This window comes from Grammomys surdaster, unplaced genomic scaffold, assembly GCF_004785775.1.
Source record: "Grammomys surdaster isolate TR1022 unplaced genomic scaffold, NIH_TR_1.0 193, whole genome shotgun sequence".
NCBI classification, from domain to species: Eukaryota; Metazoa; Chordata; class Mammalia; order Rodentia; family Muridae; genus Grammomys; species Grammomys surdaster.
This window is the reverse complement of record NW_021604638.1, coordinates 8,235,283-8,256,281: the sequence shown is the minus strand read 5'-3', so window position 1 is coordinate 8,256,281 and position 20,999 is coordinate 8,235,283. Positions and strand designations below refer to the sequence as shown.

Here is a 20,999-nt window from a genome sequence, read left to right as displayed (position 1 = left end):
CCCACTGCTGATGAGTACTGGAATAAAGACTAGACGCCAGGGCACCAGGACAAAGGCGTCAGTTCCTCTGACCTTGAGGCAGAACGGAGCAGCTCAGGGTCTGAGCGGGCAGGGCTGGGGGTGGGACCTGGTATGGAGCAGGGTAAGGGGAATGGCTGAGGTAGAAGTAAGGAGTGTGAGACCTTGGCAGCCAAGCGGAAACAGCCTCGGGGCTCCACGATCTTCTCCAGCACGTGACACTTGGCCCCTGCTGTGCTCACATATTCGTAAACCACACCGTGCTCCAAGTGAACGTTGTCCAGTGTCAGGCTCACCACTGCGCTGTCCTCATGCAGGCTCAGCTGGGGACCCAGGGACAGCAGGGGCAGGGCTAGAAGCCAGAGGGGCAAACCAAACTGAGAACAGCACTGTGCCCCAGGCGCTAGGCTGCCACCAGCATCCCTGAGCTGGACTACAGCAGAGACACACCAACAGTCACAGGTACATCCATGGCTTGCTGTTCCACGATTCCATCCACAGGGGAGCCCCTCCTGGATGGCATTGACCCAAGACCCATTGGAGGCTGATCCCACCTGCCCTCCTCAGTTCCACAGACAGCAGGAGACTGACTCTGGACCCCACTGGATTCTCAGAAGGGAGGAGACATTCTCTTATGTGGATTCAAAGTTGCCAGGGCCACCATGTAAAAAGACAACTGAGCGACTGAGAAGTGGCTCAATCCAGCCCTGAAGCTTGCCTGACCCTACTCAGATCTCAGCTGGCTGAGCCTACACTTTTCTGTGAGCCAGAACCTCCAAGAAGGATTACGTACTTAGGGCACATGGGGAGACCTCTGAGGAGGTGACATCTGAGTGAAGAGAGGAGAGCAGTGGTTCAGGCAGGGCACACAAATGTGAACCCAGGACAGAAACACACTCAGCCAGACGCAGAGCAGAGGGCAAGGAGCACGGAGGACGGAGGTGCTGCTGGGAGCCAGGCTGGCCGGACTCGTGGCACTGAAGGCTGTAGTTGGGTTTTCTTCTCCCTGAGCAGGGAGGAGGCCACCCAAAGGCTCTGCTCTCATTTTATGAGAACACTATGTGGGGCTTGGGGTGGTGACTAACCAGGGAGAGGACAGTGAGCATGCTGCAGCAATACTCCTGGTAAAAAAAACCAGGTGCAGAACAAACCAGTACTGGTGGTGGGAACTGGTCAGACCCTGGCTGTGGAAAGAAAGCATGGCTGAGTGGACAGTGTGTTGTAGGAGTCACGTGGGCAGAAGCAAGCACTAAAGAGGCCAGAGACTCCAGGATAAAGACAGACCAGGGGCAGGCTCAGGCGACCTGGGCCATACTAAGTTTCTGACGCCTATCGACAGCCAGCAGAGGAAGGGAGCTGACTCCAGAGGAGACCGTGGTGGATTAGAAAAGAACTGTGGCCCACAGAAGACAAGCACTCTGACTCCACAGCCCACGAGTCTGTCACACTGTCAGCAATGGAGAATTTGGAGAAGTGTAACCATCAACCAACTCTTGAAGAGCCAATCGAAAAGTGAATGGGAGGGCCTGGAGAGATGGCTCAGTGGTTAAGAGCACTGACTGCTCTTCCAGAGGACCTGAGTTCAATTTCCAGCAGTCACATGGCAGCTCACAACTGTCTGTAAATCTAGTATCTGACACCTCCAAACACCCCCACACACAGACAAAACACCAATGCACACAAAATAAAAATAAATAAGTTGCTTTAAAAAAAAAAAAAAAGGACTAGTAACTGGGAACCATCATGGGCTCCCGAGGAGCAGACGGAGGCAGAGTCACAGACAAAATGAGCTAGGACCTGGGAGAACTGTGCTAGGCCATCAGCCAGCAAGAGAATCAGGAGGCAAGGCGTGTGGGAAGCTTCTAGAAGCTGAAACACACAAGTCAGTGGACTCTGCCTAGAGTCCCAGAGAGAACCACGGCCCAGAGAGACTCGTTTCTGGGCTGCGAGGACTACAGTGTGAGCCGCTAAGCCCTAAAGAAGGAGCGCTACTCTGAGCTGTCACGGCACCAAGGGGGCCAACACAGCTGCAGTCCCGAGGACCAACTGGGATGGAGACCTAGGGACACAGAGGACCAGCCATCATGGTAGCCCCAAACGGAAGCTCCTCCCACTCCCTGTCCCTTACCTGAGTCAGGCTGGTCATCTTCCTGAGGGTCCTCATCAGGGGCACCCTGGCTGGCTCGTGCCTGCTGGGCATCCTCATGGCTGTGGTAGACCCACTGATAAAGACCCTGCAAAGAACCACTGTCAGAGGAACAGCTTCACAGTGCCTGGAGAGGAATCTGAGGGACCATCGGCTGAGTATGGAACATCAGCTCTGAAGGGGGCTTTGAAAACATTGAGGTACAAGTAATATCCTCATCTCTGAATCTCCAAAGTCAAGGAGCACGTCTGGTGTATGACAGGCACTCAGTAAAAACACTTGCCAAGAGAAGGCGTGTGGACAGAGGGGCTACCGTAACCTCCCCCAGAACCCAGTGATTTCTATGGGCAATGTGGCTTCTTGCACACGGCATATAGTGCATGCTGAAGTCACAACACTCCTATTTGTAAAAGGGCCCTTCACACCCAGCTCAGTGCTCCCAAAGGGCCTCCAAGGCGGCGCCCAGCCTCCTGCCTTCTCTAAGTGCTCACCAGGGCTTCCTCCCTGCGGCTGCGGAAAGCCTGGAAGTGCTCGAGAACTTCAAGGGCGCCATCATTTGCCACGCTGTTGCCGTTGACTTTCAAGATGCATTGGCCCGCGCAGAGCCCGGCAGCCACAGCCTCAGAGCCTGGGGGACAGGACCACTTGAGGCCAGAGCCAGGCAGAGGAGCCAGGTTCCAGTTGGCCCTGCCAACAACTACATCCAGAGCTGTACCTCCTCCCAGGGGCCAACCAGAGAGCTGCCGCTGACACTGCAGAGGCAGCTGGCCCAATGCAGTATCTCAGACCCCTATCTTTTGGAACCCTGCCTGCCCAGATAGTGACAGACTGAAGCCAGGTGGCAGAGAGACACCAAAGCTACCGTCAGGGCACAGACCCAGAAAATCCAGGGCACAGTATAGCTGTCCAGCTCAAGTCCATCCCTGTCAATTCTACCACAAGGTCCAAGCAAGTGGGTCTTGACCCTGGGCATCTGTAGGTTAACGGACAGGTCTAGAAATAGAAACAAACAGCAGCTGCCTCCAGCCTGAGAGATGTGCAGGCCTTGAGGACCTTGGCCCGTGCAGGCCTCAGTCTCAGGGATCTCCAACTACATCTTGGCCCTGCAGACTACAACACACGACTTCACCTCTCTTCTTAATGTTCTCATCAGGGAAGTTTCTACACAGCACATCTCTTGAACAAACTCTGGAGAGACTGTGGAAGCTTGGGCAAGGGAAATGACTGGCCCTTACTAAGTGCTCGGCAGATATCAGCCCCTCTCTTAGTTCTAGCTGGTCTGCCTAAGGCTCTAGCCCAGGTCTCACCCACAGGCAGCTGGACCCTGGTGTTGGTGCCTCTGGGAGGCTATAGGAACTTGCACTGGGCATGTGGCTCTCCATGCCCACGATGCGGTCCCAAGAGGCTCTGCACACCAGACTGTAGCTCACCTCTGCCCACAGCAAAGACGAACGGTGGGGCTGCTCCTCGAATCTGGAAGGACAGGGCCTCTGGGTGGTCAGGGACTTTGATGGTCCTAGCAGGCATAGGGACAGAGACAAACCATGAGAAAAAGGAGTGCGGGTCCTCCAGGAGTCCCTTCCCACCACCACCCTGCCCTGTCTCCAAGGCTTCTTGGAAATCACCCCCCAAAAGAGTGGCATCGATAAACTCTGTCAGTCAATCAGGTCCCCAAAGCATGTGGTAAAGATATCAAAGGCCCTCACCAAAGCACACAGGGGCTGAGAAGATGGCGGATACCAAGGGGAGGCACGGCTTGGGGGTTGTGGGTACCAAGAGAAGGTGCCAGCCTTGGGGAGTGGCAGTGTCATTCATTCAGTGCTGTTAGGAAGCTTTTGTCCCCAACACACAGCCTGATTCCTTCCATGTCTACCGGGCAGGCAGAGCCACCCTGAGAGCCTGTCCTCAGATATTAAACCCTGATGACTTTTGTCTCCGGCATCCAGTAGCTAAGCCTTGCCTGTCACCTTTTCCTTAAATCTCCCGTCCTTACTGAACCAATGGTTCTCAGTCTTCCTAATGCTGTGTGTGACCCTTTAACATAGTTCCTCAGGTTCTGGTGACCCCCAACCATAAAATGATTTTCACAGCTACTTCATAACTGTAATTTTCATAGTGGTATGGATCATAACATAAGTATCTGTGTTTTCTGATGATCTTAGGCAACCCCTGTGAAAGGGCCATCTGACCCCCAAGGGGTTGACACCCACAGGTTGAGAATCACCGGAAACTCCACAGTTTGCAGCCAACATTTGCCTCAAGTAACTGGGAAGCCTGGCACCAAAGACTTAATCTTAAAACAGAAGTATACCGGGGCTAGAGAGAGATGGAAGGGTAGCGGTTAAGAACACCCGCTGCCCTTCCAGAGGTCCTGAGTTCAATTCCCAGCAACCACACAAGGGCTCACGTCCATCTCTAATGAGATCTGATGCCCTCTTCTGGCACACAGGTGTACATGCAGACAGAGCACTCATATACAATAAATAAATAAATAAATAAATAAATAAATAAATAAATAAAAATAAATAAGTAAAATGGAAGTGTGCCCCTTGCGCCTATGTCTGGACATGGCCTACCCTGACACTGCAAGTTGCAGAATACCACCTGTCACGTCTCCTCTCTTCAACTCTGCTCCAACCCCCTCACTGCCTCTGACAGGCCATCAACAATGAGACCTCGGGGGCTTTGCAGTGAATACTTCATCTTTCTGGAGTCCCCGTCCTCCAGAAGCCCCCTCCAGAGGTCATCTCTGAGAGCCATCACTCCATCCCCAGTGACATCTCTCTGGCTACTGTGGCTTCCTTCTCCAACCTCAGAGATCCACCACACCTGACCGATGACCAACTCAGCACACACCTCACACCTGCCCGGTGCATACTGAACCAGTCCCTTACTTGCCTTGGGACATCCAATTAGACTAACAAAGGTAACAGGCCAGCCCAGGAGGACCAGGCCCAGGGAGACCAGCTGAGCCAGCCTGAGGCTCACACTCACTCTTTGGCCTTGGTGGCCACCAGGAGGCGCAGCGGGCGTCGGGAGCAGAAGGACTGGTTAAGGATGGTCTCCACCTCAGAGAAGGGGCGCAGGAACACCAGGTCCTCGTTGATGGAGTAAATCTTCCTCCCCGCCTGCAGGCCAGCCATCTGGAGGGACAAGCACAGGTGTCACTGGCCTCCTCCCTCTTCACCAAGAAGCTGGAATGTTCTAGAAGCACCAGGAAGCTGGGCTCTGAGCTGTAAATGAAAGGCCCAAGGAGGCAAGGGTGGGTGGCAGCTCCCTGGGGAAGAAATGACCGGCGCCAGCCTGTGTTAAGACAGCACAGAGGTCAGTGTGGTGGCCACTTCGTAACCATGAGAGTGTGAACAAGACTATGGAACGAGATGCCGTAAACTGGGGTTGGGAGACAGCAAGAAACCCTTCAGGGAGCCTTCTGCTTTCCCTGCACGTCCCCAGAAGCCCAGCAGGTGGCGCTGGTGGAGCATGCCAGGAAGACAGTCTCATTCCCAGCTACCCAGCATCTCAGAACCTGAGGAGCTGGCCAGTCTCAAGAGACAGGGAGACACCCCCAGCTGGGGTACCACCCCACCTGAGTGACCGCCGGTGGGTCTCACCTCAGCCAGAGAGCCCCTCTGCACGGACTTCACCACCACTGCCTTGTTCTTCTCCTCAAGGTCGAAGCCATAGTCATCCTCCTGCGGCGGGATCTGAAAGCCCAAGATGTACTTATGGCAACCAGATGGGAGCAAGACCACCCTGCTCCCCAAGAACTAGGATCCTGAAGTTGGGGCCCCAAGTCTACAAGGCTACTGAGCTGCCCCCACTAGTACCGCTGACTGAAGGAACAGTCTACAGTGTGACTGGGAATGTGCTCAGGCTAAAGCAAATCAACAGAGCCTTGATCTCTGAGAACTTCAGAGAGCTCCAGGCAGCAGGCACAGCAGGAGGGAAGGCCCTGAGGCAGCCCCAGGGAGGGAGACTAGCGGCTCAGGCAGTGAGCAAAGCGCTACCCAGGAGACAAAGTCCTCCGGAGAGGCAGGAAGAGCCGCTCAGGACAGATGCTGAATCTTATCCAAGTGTGGTGGGGTACACTGGAGGCCTTTAGAGTGCCACAGGGAGCTGCCGACCCCAGGATTACCACAGACCAGAGAGGTTAGCGTGGCTATGGACAAACCTCTTCCAGCCAACTGACCACAAGCCCAGCCTAAGAAGTCAGGCTAGGTGAGCTGGGGTGCCAACATTCCTGACCTGGCTAGTAAATGTTCCCAACTACAGATACTCAAAGCTCCTGCATGTGAGCAGGACACAAACTCCTGAGACCGACAGTGCTGTAGGAGGCACTCAGGAGGCACAGTGAAGCAATGGCTGTGGGGTAGTAGGTGAAAGGGCAGGAGCTCCTGCAACCCCAGTGCTTCGTGAGGAGTGTCATCCTGGCTGGCACAGTGACTGACCTGGCTTTTCGGTCCTGAGAGTCATGCTCAGAGCTGCATGCCCTGCTCTGATCACTGAAGCTGCCCAGCCCCAAGGCCACAGGAGAGTCAGGGACGAAGGGCAGAGCAGCCCTACTGTGTTCCTACCAGCAGCCGCTTTGCCAGAATGTTCTCCACCAGCTTGAAGTCATTGCGAAGCTGTTTGTTCTTGCTGCTGGTCCCCTCCATCTCCTCATCAGCATGGAAGCGGAAGAACTGAGACTCATCCTTGAATTCGCTCTTCTCCAGAACTGCAAGCCACAGACACACAGCCGTGGTCAGATGGTGGCGGTTCAGCTGCCTTGGCCAACCGGGTAGCCACAGGCTAGAAGCAGATCCTGGACATGCGTAGCTTACCCGAGAGAGCATTGTAAGGAAGCAGAATGATGAGCCAATGCGAACACGTGTGAAATCCACACGGAGGCCTGGCTCTCTGACTCCTGTAAAACCCTGACACGGTGTGGTGGGTACAGCGCCTGCCAGGTGAGCAGTCAGGCCTGCGTTTGGATCCACAGCACCCAGGTAAATGCCAGGTGCAGCACACCCCAGCCCCAGCTCTGGGGAGACAGAGACCAGCAGATCTTCAGAGCTTGCTGGTCAGTGGATCTACCCATTTGAGGGGTGAGGGGAAGCTCTGGGTTCAGATAGCGACTCTGTCTCAAAAAATTAAAGTGGAAAGTGGCTGAGGAGGATGCCCAGTGTCCACATCTGGCCTCCACATGTGTGCACAGGTGAGCGCACCCATGTGTTACACACACACACACACACACACACACACACACAGACACACATGTCTGTTCCAAGCACCCACATTGGTCAGTTCACAACCACTTGTAACTCTAGCTCCAAGGGGTTTGATGCCCTTTCTGGCCTCCATGGGTAACTACACTCAATTGCATACACATGCACACAGACCAAGAAATCTGAAAGAGAGAGAGAGAGAGGGGGAGAGAGAGAGAGAGAGAGAGAGAGAGAGAGAGAGGAAGGAAGGAAGGAAGGAAGGAAGGAAGGAAGGAAGGAAGGAAGGAAGGAAGGAAGGAAGGAGAAAGAAAAAAAAAGGAAGGAAGGGAAAAAGGAGGGAAAAGAAGGGTACATTAAAGCCCAGAGTTATCAGCTGTCTAAGGCCTATAAGGGCTGCAACAAGAGGGCCGGTCCAGATTCCTCCAGACCCCACTCTATCTGGGAATGGGGGGGGTGTATCCTTCTTTCTGCAGGGGAACTCCCTGTGTGTGAGTGTATAGCTGGGCACCCCCTGCTCCCACTTTGGAGCAAACAGACACACCAATTGCTACTTTCCTCAGAGCAGGGCACAGCCAGGCTCCGAGCATCCTGCTTATTTAGCCTCCACTGTAAACACGGGGTTGGAAGACTGCAGAGCTGGAGGAGGGGTCACGGTGCTGTCTCTGAGCAGCGGTGTCCAAGGAGACACAGAGTGTCACCAGTCCAGGCAGGTGAGGCCCTGCCTCCCCCTCCCAGTCAAGGCTGCTAGCCAGCTTTGAGAGATATGCACACACAGACCTGGGTTCAAGTCCCTCCATCTGATACGTTAACCTTTTGCACTTTGGTTTTCCCCTCTAGTAGAAGAAGTACACCGAGTCCCTGGGACGGTTTTGAGGCTGCAGCAGCAAGCCTTGGTTTCCCTGTGTGCCTAAGTCCCTCCCAGAAGACACCCAGGGCGCTGAGGCTCAGTTTAGACGTGGCAGAAGATGCTGTCCCCTCCTCCACTCGGCACCCACCCTGCCCTTTGCCACGCCCACTCCCCAACGTTTGGTCCTTTCCTATTTTAGCAGATATTTGAGTTTGTGGTGGTGGTGGTGGGGGTTTACAGCCTGCAATTCCCCCCTTGAAGGGCTCTGAGGGCATCAGGCTGCCCAAGTACCCCTCTTTGTGCAGTCCCCCCAGATGGCTGCCTTCCGGGAACAAGGCTGAGTGGACCACAATTATCGTCAGCCACAAATGAGAGGCTCCTGCCGAGGACGGGCGGCAGGGCCAGCGCTACTGGAGGGTGCAAGCGGCTTCTGGGAAGGAGACAGGCCCAGTGAGTGGCCAAGCCTGGTCCCTTCAGCTGAGGAAGTGATCAGTAGAGGGGACAGGACAGCAAGGTCTCTCGAGAAGCCAGAGACACTGAAGAACTACGCCTAGAGGGAGCCGTGGACATAGACAGGCAAAGAGCCTTCAGAATGCTATGGCCCCTGGCCAGTTTTCCTAATAAAGTTTTATTGGCACCTAGCCACACCCCTTTTGTTCCAGTGTTGAGGCAGCTGCTTGGCCCTTTGCAGAGCAAGTTCACCAAATCTAAGTTAGAACAAAGCAGACACATGGGTGGAGAGATGACCCAGGGACAGCCAGGACCAGCCTCCTGCCACCAGCTCACACTTCTGCAGCCTGTACCTGTAAAGCCTCAGCATCTCACCCCAGCACCAGCTGATCAGCATGAGCAAGATATCTTGCGTCTGTCCGACACATAAGGTCGTCCACACATGCACATATGCTAGATGCTGAGCCCCAAGCCCTCACTGTGTTTACCCCTCTGTGCTACAATACGGCACCATGCTGGGCACACAGTGGGGATGTGACACTCTTGAAGGGAGAACACAGTTTCTCTGAGAGAGGTGGCAACAAAGGTAATGGGGGGGGGGGGGGGGAATGGGGGGGACATGTGCTACCCAGGAGCAGGGGAGACCAAAGCAGAAACCTTCAATGATGAGACAGTGTGTATGCAAAGCTGGCTTTCCAGGCCCTAAGCAAAGCTCGAGGCCCTGCACTTACCATGGTGCATGAAACCATTGTTGCACAGGCCCACGCCAAGCGCCACTGCCTCCTCCCGTGTCTGGCAGTCCCCCTGAAATGGAACAGAAGAGGGCGCTCTGAGGGGAGGGCCAGCACTGAATCAGCTAAGACAGGCTACCGTCGGGAAACAAGCTCATGACGGCAGAGACTTGTCATACTGTGTACCAAGGTCCCCAACATTCCTGATAAACTCCTAACAAGGGAGTACTTTATCAGATGATGCTGGTTGCCTAGCAACAGCCCTTCCCTGATCCCTCCCTAGTAAGGACCTCACCCCCTCCATTTCACAACCACCCTCACAGTTTAGACGGACAATGAGACACAGCAAAACTCTCCACCAGTAAGGGCATTGTGGCAAACCTCCTGTGCCCACAGACTGTATGATGTGATGCCTGGTACTTCTGCAATCATAATATGACCTCTGGGTAAAACACTGTAATGGCGGCAGAGTAGAAAGGCACAGAGAGCGGGATGCCCACAGAACTCACGAGACTGCCCTGGTTGTTCTGGGCCACCAAGCTCTGTGCTGCTCTCATGAGAGACACAGATCTCAAACTGCTCTGGCTCTGGACGTCTGTAGACATGTCCCCTGATGCTAGAAATGAAGTCCACAGTGCCTAGAAAGCCTGAGGGGGCTTCTGCGAACCTTAGGAAAGGGGACACCACTGCCCCTTCCACCAGGGACAAAGCCATGTGAGGAAGTGATGGTCTGACCTGCGAGAGGATGATGGGATTGACAGGTCGCTGAGGCCACCAACCACCCCGAAGGCCACCTGGTTCCACACTCTGGACATGTGGCCTCTGGCCCAGTCATCTTTCGCTTAGGTTTTTCTGTCTTTACGACAGCAGCAGAACTAGGGACCTGGCTGGCCTCAAGGGGTGGGGACCAGAGCTGAAGCACCAGACTTGTGGTGTCTGCTCGCTCAGTGGTCTGGCTGCTGGGCTCCCACCTCCTTCCCCAGCCCACGGCAGTTTGTGTCGCTTGTGACCCAAGTCATTTGCTGCTCAGGCAAGCTTTAGCTTTGGAATCCCCCTGACTCAGGCTGCTTGGAGGACAGATATATGCAACCACAACTGTCTTGGAACCCAAAACTCTCCCTGCTAGCCAGGTAGAGAGAGGCTAGGACCTCAGGGTAGGGGCAGGGCTTGGCAGACTCAGTCCCAGCAGCTGACTGGATGGAGGGCTGTGATCAGAGGCACCTCACGGCAGCTAGGGCCAGGCTTCTAGGCTTTCAGACACACAGGCAGCCAGCCCTGCACACAACTGTGACAGAACACAAGGGGAAAGGCTGCCAGACACCTAGCCAGCCAGGCCTGGCCCTCTTTCTGGAGGGTGGAGGGGGGCACTCCCAGCCAAAGAGACATGATTGCTTTTCCAGTGGTGTGAGGACCAGGTGTAAGGACTCTATCGGGGGCTGTGGGGAGGGCAGAGGACTCTAGGGAGGGGCTGAGAGATCCCTGGCATCTGTGTTCAAAGCATTACTATAAGAGGATCACAAAGAAAACAAACAGCTCTTAAGGGACCCTAGGCCAGAGGCAGGGGAATGGCAAGACTGGAGCTAGGACAGAGGAGGCAACAGGAAGGGACACTCCACACATACAGAGCAGCTGCCCCTGGCCATAGAACTGTAAGATAGCGACAGCCAGCCCAAGTGGCTTTGGCTGGGTGCATGGTCTAAGAAGACCAGCTAGTCTCTGGAGTCTACTTGGTTTGCAAAGAGCTCAGAACCGGCCTAGTCTGTCTGTCTGTCCTATTCCCAGAGGCAGAGGCCAAGGAGGCTCCTGAGGATACAAGGCAAGCCCAGGTCACAGTGACGGACCTGAGTGCCCCAGAGGAGGACGAGTTAGGAGGGGGAGGGGAGCCGTTTGGACAGTGCTCACTAAGTCCTCTCTGGTTGCTTCTGTCTCTCAATCAAAAGTCATGGCGTCTCCTACAAGTCCCCGAGAGGGAAATATGCATATCCCTGCCTGACACAAAAGAGCACAGGAAAGCTACCACCATCTTGGTACCTGACTTCCTGGGGGCCCAGTGGAAGCACACGGGGAGAGTGTGGGTGACCGAAGGCCACACACAACATGGGACACCTCTGCCCCCCATGTCTGCCATGCTCTATGTCCCCACTGACTGATTCCTTGTCACCAAGGGAAACTGAGGCAGGAGGGCTGACCCAGGCTTCCCGGTGACAAGGAGGCCTTTTGAGTTGGGCTTTCTCAGCTGCCACATCCCAGACAGGAAAACCGAGATTCCAAGGGGTAGTCCATCACTGGCCCCAGGCTGTGGTTCTGACATGCTATATTTATATGTGGCCCCTCCCTGCATGGTTCATACGGCCTTCCCGTGACTGATGTGCCCAGGCCCTCAGCAGCACCGCCTGCTGGGCCCTGGTAGCTGTTGCAAAGGGTTCTCAGGGTCCCCCAAGCGTCTAGTTGCTGATGCTGGCCCTGGGGTCCAGGAGGCATCGAGGAGGAATTCCACAGCTGGGTTATCATCAAGATGCTGCATGCCCGCCCAGCACTCTGAACAAGTCACATGACCTAAGCCTCAGGCTTCTATCTGTAACACTGGGACAGCCACCACACCACCCCTGCTTGTCCGGAGGGTCAAGTAAGATGACACGCCATGACCTGAGGTCTCACACGGTGAGGCTGGCTGGTTTCTCTAAGCCTGGATACATTCGACCTTCAGAGTCCCAGCTCATCACCCAAGCATGTGTGCCTGTCTCCAAGCACCCAGGGGGTGGATCCCGAGACACTCTGTGTCCCTCTCAACACTCCTGGTCTCCATATAGACCGACTTAAGCATTTAAGTAGGGCTCACCCAACCAATGACACCCAAGGGGGAAACTACTTAAATAGGAAAGAACGTGGGGCATCCCCTCCCTTGACATTACGTGAAAGGAAAAGGCCCAGCTCTCCCTGCTGCTCGCCCTTGACTGTGGTTGCACGCAAGTGCAATGTCCGGAGCTGTGGCTGCCACGGTGTGACTGTGAGGCAACCAACCAGATGATTACATAGCAGAATGGGAGAAAGGGAGAAGGCTGGGTGTGAACCTAAGCATCAGGAACATCCAAGGATGCCATACTACGTGACTGAAAGCTGCTGCCCAGGGGCAGATACCGCACTCTCCATTCCTGCAGGGTTCCCTATGTGGTCACACTGTAGACACAGAGAGCAGAAAGGAGCTGGGTCTGTCCCCAGCTATACTGCTGTCCCCAGTGAGAGCCTGGGCCACGCGCACTCACCTGTGCCAGCAGCCAGTCTACCAGCTTGCTCCCAGGGACCACGGACTTGTAGGTCTTCAGGTGGTAGTCACGGTCCCTGGGGAAGAGGTGGACAATGAGTGCACTGGATGGGGGTGGGGAACATGTTGGTTTCTGGAGCCTGTTCCAGCCGGAAGAGCCTCAACAGACATGGGGAAGAGGCTGATTCACTCCTGACTTATGGACCAGCTGCCCCGCCCACAGCAGAGCTGGAAGCCTCAGGCTGCAGGCTCTCCCCAGCCCAGGGGACCTCTTTATATAGCCATGCCTCTTGAGGCGGCTTTGTCTTCAGGGAGAGAAGGTTTGTCTTGGGGTGGAGTGCCACACTGGGGACTATGGGCATCCCACAGAGCCAAACGTCCCCACAGCAAGAACCTCTCCTGGCCAGATGTCCACAGTCCACAGCGAAGGAGCCCTGAGTGTCTAAGAAGGGGTGAACAAGGCGTCCTTCTGCCTTCCTTTGGTGCTGACACACACATTTTTTTTTTTTTTTTTTTTTGGTTTTTCGAGACAGGGTTTCTCTGTGTAGTCCTGGCTGTCCTGGAACTCACTCTGTAGACTAGGCTGGCCTCGAACTCAGAAATCTACCTGCCTCTGCCTCCCAAGTGCTGGGATTAAAGGCGTGCGCCACCACTGCCCGGCGACACACACATTTCAAAGACACATAGCTGAACCGAAGGCCGGTCCCTGAGCACAGAGCAAAGCCCAAGCCTGGAGGGTGCAGGGGGGTCCCAGTGAGGTATGCACTCCACCCTGCTATCCTTGGGGGTTATGGGACCTGAAGAGCCAAACTGCAGTCAGCTCAGCCTTAAGCAGACAGACACTGAGTTCTACAGCCCTGGGTGGAGCCGCTGAGGTATGCGCAGGATTGGACATGGTCAGTTGCGAGAACTGTCTCACCTAAGCAAGGACCCTAGGTATATCCCCGCCACTACCTAAGAAAGAATAAAGTCATACCAGCAGGCTGGAAGGCCACTAGGAAATAGGCAGAGGCCATAGGGGACCGGGAGGAGGCTGAGCACTGGCAGAGGCCATAGGGGACCGAGAGGAGGCTGGGTCCTTTGGCACTACCTCCTAGAACTGGCACAGAGCAGCAGATGAGGGTGACTGAAGAGGCACAGCTGTGGATGAAAGGTTCCCAGGGCCTGACTTCACAGACCGCAAAGAGACTGGATGAAGTCCCCAGAACAAGTCACGTCACCCTGCCCCTGTCCCTCCACCCACAACCACAAGCCCCATAACAGACACCGAGCCACTCGGTTTTTGCCTCCAGAAGCCTGTGAGCATATTTTCCATAACTTTAACCCTCAGGGCACCAGGAGGTGCAAGCTGCTGCTAGGCCCATTTGGATGGAAGAGAAGTAGTCACTCAACAAACACTGGTCCAGAGTCGCTCCGCTCAAGGACAGGGTCTTGCGTTAAAGCCATTTGAATTCAGATTCAAACAGCTAATAAAACCAAAATAAAAAGATCTGTTAAATTAAAAATAGATAAATAAATGCAAGCAGACTCCACAACCTGGAACATTTGAAAACCTTAGGACGGGCGGTTCCAGGGAGACACTAGAATACACAGGACACAAGAAGCCATGGCCCTGACAGGAAGCATGGCGAGCTCCTGGGTCAGGTGTTAGGAAGGAGGAAATGGGAGCTGGTATATAGAGGAGAACATTCTATAGCAGCAGCAAGTGCAAAGGTCCTGAGGTACATCCTACTTTATAACCTGCCTCGGATAGAACTGGTGAGGAACAGAAAGGCTAAGTGACTATCCAAGATCACACAGCTGCGGACCAGCAGGCAGATTCACTCAGCCTGGCTTTCCTGTCCCTTAATACGCTTCAGCACTTCCCACAAATTCATTTACTTCATCCTGACAGTCTGATGGAGAGGGGGACAGAGGCTCAGAGAGGTCAGGATATGGGTGGGGACGGTCTGCTACTGTCAGGTGGGGAGGCCACGGGGACTTACTTGATCACAGGGGTGTACAGGCTGTGCAGCCGGCAGTAGAGTCTCACGCCCTAAAAGCAAAAGCAGGGTCTGAATCAGCCACAGCCTCTGGACTGCTGGGAAGGGGAGGGTGGGCAGGGCAGGCTGCAGGGACTCAGGCCTGCTCTGCAGGGACTTCCAGCTGGATCGGGGCCACAGGCTGAAAGAAGATGTCCTACCTTGGACATGATGTCCTCCAGCTCGCTGCGGGCTTTGTAGGTGCCGTCATCATAGCGGAAGCGGTACATCACCTGCTCATTCTTGAACTGGTGCTTGTCAGAGACTGGAAGGACCCAGGGACTGGTAAGGCTGGGGAAACCCACCCTCCGTCTCTACCCTTTGTACATCAAGGCATGTGAAGTCCACGGCTTGTACCGGCCGGGCAGAGACTGATAACCTAGCTAGACATCTGTGGGCACCTCTGACTTGGCCTGTCCTTGGAAAGCACGAGAAGCAAGCACTCTGGGGTCAGGACCATACTGCTGGCATCATGACAGCTACCTCTCAATTCTGCTGGAGACTTAGACCCAAAAGCAGACTCTGTAGAGCCAGACATCCGAAACTCAAGAAACAAAGACTCTCCCCTCCCTCCTGGACATCAGCAACTCCTGGCTGGCTCAGTGGCCCACACAGACTCCACAGCCAAGTCCCTTCCCCAGCTCTAAGACTTCGGACCTCACTTCCAAACAAGCCCCTGCCCACTCAGGAGGCAGCCTCACCATCTTCCCTGGTGCTCCCTGTAGAGCACTCAGCATGCCCCTGGGCACTTGACTTTGGTTGATCCCCCTGCCCAGAGCCATGGCACCCACCTGCCTCCTTCACTTCCAGGGGAGACCTCCCAAACCCCTGTTCAGAACTGACCCCCTATGACACTGACTGGCACCCCCTTCACACCCCAGCACCAATCTTGCTGTTCTGGAACCCTCTACTACCTTCATCTCCCCCACCAAGCACAACATCTCTGTGAGGACAGGACTCTTCACCTGTCCCACCCACGACTGTGCAAGCAGTGCCCCACTGCAAGAAATAGCCGATAACCATCCTCAAATTAGTTCTTCCTGAAGAGGCAAATGGAATTCTACTCCCTGGCCACCTGCTTTTCTGAGGAGTCCTCACTTGCTGGTACCCAAGTGAATACTGATTCTGTCACCCCAGAGAAGTGTCATGAGGTAGCCATGATCCTGAGTCTGTATGAGAGGGACCAGGACAGCAGCTTGAAATGGAGGAGCAGATTTCCAGAGGAAAGGCAGCCTCCCTGGCATTCAGCCTACCTCGCCATACCCACTGCCACTCACCATGATGGATGATACCGTTCTCCAACAGGGCTTGGCCCAAGTTGACTCCTTCTTCTGTCTTGCTGATCTCACCAATTTCCAAGAGCCAGGCGACAAACTCACTGTCAGAAACAGAAGATGCAGGGAGATGGTCCCCAGCCCCAGAACCAGAACCAAGCTGGCCTGGCCCCACCCACCCCAAGAATGGCAGGCAGATCTTCCCACAACACACAACACCAGCAGCCATAGCCGCCCCCCCCCCAAAAAAAAAAAAACATGATAAGGCTTGTTTGTGCCTTTTCAGGTGGCTAGAACAATTATGGGCCAGCCTCATCCACCCAGGAAAGGGTGAGTGGATGCATGGACAGATGGTGGGCGGATGGATGGATGGATGGATGGATGGACGGACGGTAGATGTTTGGTAGCAAGAGGAATAGGTGTGTGGATGAATGACTGACAGATACACAGATGGGCGGGTGGGTGGCTGGAGATGGGTTAGTGGAAAGTAGGTAGACATGTACAGATGGAAGAGTGAAAAATGGTTGATGGTTGGTAGACGAATGAATGGTGGATGGATAGCTAAATGGGCGGACGGAAGGATGGATGGACAGATGGATGAATGAAAGGATAGATGAGTAGCTGGTGGGTAGGTGATGGATGGATGGATGGATGGTGAATGGGTAGGTAGATGGATGAGCAGGTGGGAGATGAATGATGGACGGACAGAAAAGATGGCAGATGGGTGTAGGAAGTAGCTGAGTGGGGAGATGGATCCATGTGGGACCTATGGACGCAGGCATAAGCCGACGGATACACACTGGGCCACGAGGTACACAGGCAAATTAGGAGAACGGACACACGGATAAACCATCAGAGAGAGCAACACTGGAGAGACGAGCAGATATGCAGGTTGAGGGGGGATGCCGGGTGCATGGTGGACGGTGGAGGTACGCCACGGATAGCTGGGGGGTCGCTAGATGGCACGGATACTAAAGGTGCATGTTTGTTTGTATGCATGTATATATGTATGTACACAGTATACGTGAAATTCACAAAATAAGGAGGAGGCCATACCAAGCCCAGAAAGCTGACTGGAAAGTCAGGAAGGCCCAGGTGTCTCAAATCACATCCTATCCATTCTCAGAGTGGAATCCATCACACCTTGTCTGACCATCCTCACAGTGCTCCAATCACACCTTCTCTGTCCTCACAGTGCTCCCATCACATCTTCTGTCCTCACAGTGCTCCCATCACATCCTCTCTGTCCTCACAGTGCCTCCATCACATCCTCTCTGTCCTCACAGTGCTCCCATCACATCCTCTGTCCTCACAGTGCTCCCATCACATCCTCTGTCCTCACAGTGCTCCCATCACATCCTCTCTGTCCTCACAGTGCCCCCATCACATCCTCTGTCCTCACAGTGCTCCCATCACATCCTCTGTCCTCACAGTGCTCCCATCACATCCTCTCTGTCCTCACAGTGCTCCCATCACATCCTCTCTGTCCTCACGGTGCTCCCATCATACCCTCTCTGTCCTCACGGTGCTCCCATCACATTCTCTGTCCTCACGGTGCTCCCATCACATCCTCTCTATCCTCACAGTGCTCCCACCACACCCTCTGTCCTCACGGTGCTCCCATCATACCCTCTCTGTCCTCACGGTACTCCCATCACATCCTCTCTGTCTTCACAGTGCTCCCATCACATCCTCTCTGTCCTCATAGTGCCCCCATCACATCCTCTCTGTCCTCACAGTGCTCCCATCACATCCTCTGTCCTCACAGTGCTCCCATCACATCCTCTGTCCTCACAGTGCTCCCATCACATCCTCTCTGTCCTCACAGTGCCCCCATCACATCCTCTGTCCTCACAGTGCTCCCATCACATCCTCTGTCCTCACAGTGCTCCCATCACATCCTCTCTGTCCTCACAGTGCTCCAATAGGCTTTTGCCTTACTCAGAAAGGAGTTCAACTCTGTGTCACTGTCTCACACATCTGCCCAGAGATATGTGTGCCAGCATAAGGCGCCAAGTCCACACCTAGAACATCATTCCCAGACCAGCCTTCTCTCCTGTATCCCCCATCCCCAGCCTCTGGACTTCGGCTCCCTTCCTTAAAAACCTATCCTAGACTCCATCATGCCTCTGGGCCTTTGAAACTGCTGCTCCATCCACCTAGAAATGTCCTTTCCTGGCCCCCTTCATGCCACCTCTTCCACGGGGCAACAATCCATACCAACACCAGGGAGGACTCTGCACAGCTGCCTGCCCACCTGAGTGCTTCTTTTTTGTAGCAAGCACTCTGCAGCTATGGGTTTACAGATGTATGTGTGTTAATCAGGCCCCCTCCCTGAGCACACGGACACCCAGAATGTAAGCCCTTGCTGATAGGTGTTGATTTTGTTCATTGACCTTTCCCTGATACACTTTGAGACTCAAGAGTCCCCTACACAACAAATGAGGAACAAGCAAGAAGGAATGTTCTGGTGTGGGCAGGAAGGTTCAGGGCACAGATGAGATGGGTAGCTGTTTCTAGCTTGAGGCTGTCCCAGGCCTCTGAGGTCCCAGCCCCTGTGGCCTCTTGGGCTCAGCACAGACTTCAGCCCACTGGAGCCAGCAGAAGAGAGTGAGCCTGGAACAAGCAGCACCCACAAGCGTGGGCAGCAGAGTGCCCAGCCCCCTTTATGGAAACCAGCTGCCCCACCTCCCGTTACAACAGGGGACACTATTTTTAGCTTTTAGTGCTGGCAGAGGAAGGACCTGCCCTTACGTAGGTAGCAAGCACTATTGTGAGACATTCAAGAAAGCCCAGGAGACGCCCAGGGATGTGGGACATTTCTAGCACCCTGGGTGGGAACTTTCCAAGCTCTGTGTCCCTCTAACCAGTCCCCACAACACACTTCCACATCCCACTCCATTGTCCTCCATGTCCCAACTTTTGGGACAAGGCAAAAACTGGCTGCAACCCCAGAAAGCAAACAGATGTTGGTGTGACCACTCTCAGAGGCTGGAGGCCTGAGACCCAGAGCAAGGCTGTTCACCAGCTGTTCTATCTAGGGCCACCTCTGGTAGGGATCAAGGACCCTGTGGCCACAGTGGGGACAGGAAGTCTCCCAAAGTGACTGCAGGGGGCAGAGACAGACGGAGGACAGAGGAAGCAACCTAGGGGTGACTGTGCCCACACTGGGTCTTGCTACTGTTTGAGAAACCAAGCTGGATCTTAAGCTTGTTGGGGCAACTAAAGCAAGGCTGTCCCTATCTAGGGAACAAGATGCAGCTGGACGAAGCTCAACAGGACGTAGCTGGCAAATGGTTTGCTTGGGGACATCTGGAATTAGTGGGTGAACTTTTTAATCCTGTGAAACTTTAAGCTGGAACCCAGGAGGGAAACCAGATAAAGTTAATCTCTTCTTACGCAGGAACCCCGAACTCTGAACAGGGGATGCTGGCCAGGTGGTGTCTGTGTCAAGCCAGTTAAAGGTGAAGCCACTGCTCAGAGAGCCCACCACAATCCTGTGGGTCCAACTCTTTAAGACAGAGAGGACGAAAGTTGGTATTTCCTATGAAGCTCCCAGTTCAATGATGTCCCCAGGCTCCCATGTGTACTGGGCCAGCAGGGAGTGTCCTAAGCTGGACATCAGAGTACACAGCAGCTCCGAGTGACAGGCGGGGGTAGGGAGCTGGGATCTGACAGTAGCTCTGGGTGGGGTTATGAACAACAAGGCTCAGGCTTCCAGAAAGATGTCTCCACAGCAGTAGGAGGCACTGAGACAGGTTGAGAGGACAAAGTAGGGGTGGGGTCGAAGGGGGGAGTTCACTGACAGCTAGGCGGTGCCAACTTCCATTCTCCCTCCGCCCTGCGCAGCGGACCCTGTTCAGCCTGCTGCGGGTCAAGGCCAAGGCTGGGCACAGAGGATACCAGGGCACATCTCTGCCATTCTTTTATGAGAGCCTCCAGATCAGGGTGTTCCATGTACCATATACTCCACTTGTTTTCTGCCTGGAGCCTGGGGTTGAGATGCTTCCTGGGAGTCCCATGCACAAAGTCCCTGCCAATGTCCCTGGTGATATCTGTCAGGCCCTGTGTGTGCATGTGTGTGGAAGCAAAGGTGAATGTTGGGGTGTCTTCCTCTATCACTCACAGTCTTATTTTGTGACACGAGTTCGCCATTGCCGCTAAACTGCCTGGGCGGCAAGCCCCATGGGTGCCACCTGTCCCCACCCGCTCCCCAGCCTGAGATTACAGATTTTTCACATGGGTGCTTGGGGATCCGAGTCCAGATCTTTCTGCTTGCACAGAAAGCGTTTCCCTGCTGAGCTATGGTGTCCCAGTCCCCAAGCCTTTAAGGATCATCTGGTTGACTGGTCAGTTTTTGAGACTGTCCCTCCGGTCTTCTTGTGGCTGACACTCAGATCTTGGTTGAAATGTGACCTCTGACAGGAGGCCTGTCTTCCCCGCCCTGGCTGAGTCAGTTCCAAAGCTTCTCAAGAACCCTTTACGTTACCGCACAACTGCCTTGTGGGGTTCACTGGCCCTGTGGGTTCCTTTATTAATCTGTGCACTTGTCTACTGACTGATTCCTGTAGAACAGTCATCTCCCTCTGGGCAGGAAGCTTGGCTGTTCAGTTCCCTGCTGCTGGCTGGCAAGACAGAGGGAGGGAGGGAGGGAGGGAGGGAGGGAGGGAGGGAGGGATTAACTTTTGTCTCTCTAGCTAATCTGAGGCTGCTAGAAGACAGGTGTGCGCGTGCGCGCGCACCCGCGCGCGCGCGCGCGTGCGCGCGCGCGCACACACACACACACACACACACAGAGTATGTTCTCCCACAGTACACAGATTTTACCACTGAAATGTGAGGTCTACTGGCTTCTAACTGGGCACAAACTGGCCACTTCACACCTGTCCCTGTAACATGATGACATGCATGGAGGGCCCAGCATGTGTTCTCAGTGTTCTGGCTAGCACCATGCTATGTGCCACTGTGTTCCCACTGCATCCCCACTGTGTCCCCCCTGCATCCCCACTGTGTCCCCACTGCATCCCCACTGTGTCCCCCCTG

General features: G+C 54.6%; 1 protein-coding gene across 1 annotated transcript in view; it reads right to left on the bottom strand.

Moving 5' to 3' along the window:
* Positions 1-20,999, bottom strand: part of Prex1 (phosphatidylinositol-3,4,5-trisphosphate dependent Rac exchange factor 1) — a 146,182-nt gene that overhangs the window by 21,148 nt on the left and 104,035 nt on the right. The window contains exons 11-22 of the mRNA XM_028769517.1: positions 15,960-16,060; positions 14,844-14,947; positions 14,647-14,696; positions 12,663-12,738; positions 9,400-9,472; positions 6,739-6,881; positions 5,776-5,868; positions 5,159-5,307; positions 3,595-3,680; positions 2,656-2,792; positions 2,147-2,252; positions 183-370 (exon numbers count right to left, since the gene is read on the bottom strand). Of these exons, the coding sequence (XP_028625350.1) occupies positions 183-370; positions 2,147-2,252; positions 2,656-2,792; positions 3,595-3,680; positions 5,159-5,307; positions 5,776-5,868; positions 6,739-6,881; positions 9,400-9,472; positions 12,663-12,738; positions 14,647-14,696; positions 14,844-14,947; positions 15,960-16,060 (1,306 nt within the window). The remainder of the gene's footprint in view (positions 1-182; positions 371-2,146; positions 2,253-2,655; positions 2,793-3,594; positions 3,681-5,158; positions 5,308-5,775; positions 5,869-6,738; positions 6,882-9,399; positions 9,473-12,662; positions 12,739-14,646; positions 14,697-14,843; positions 14,948-15,959; positions 16,061-20,999) is intronic.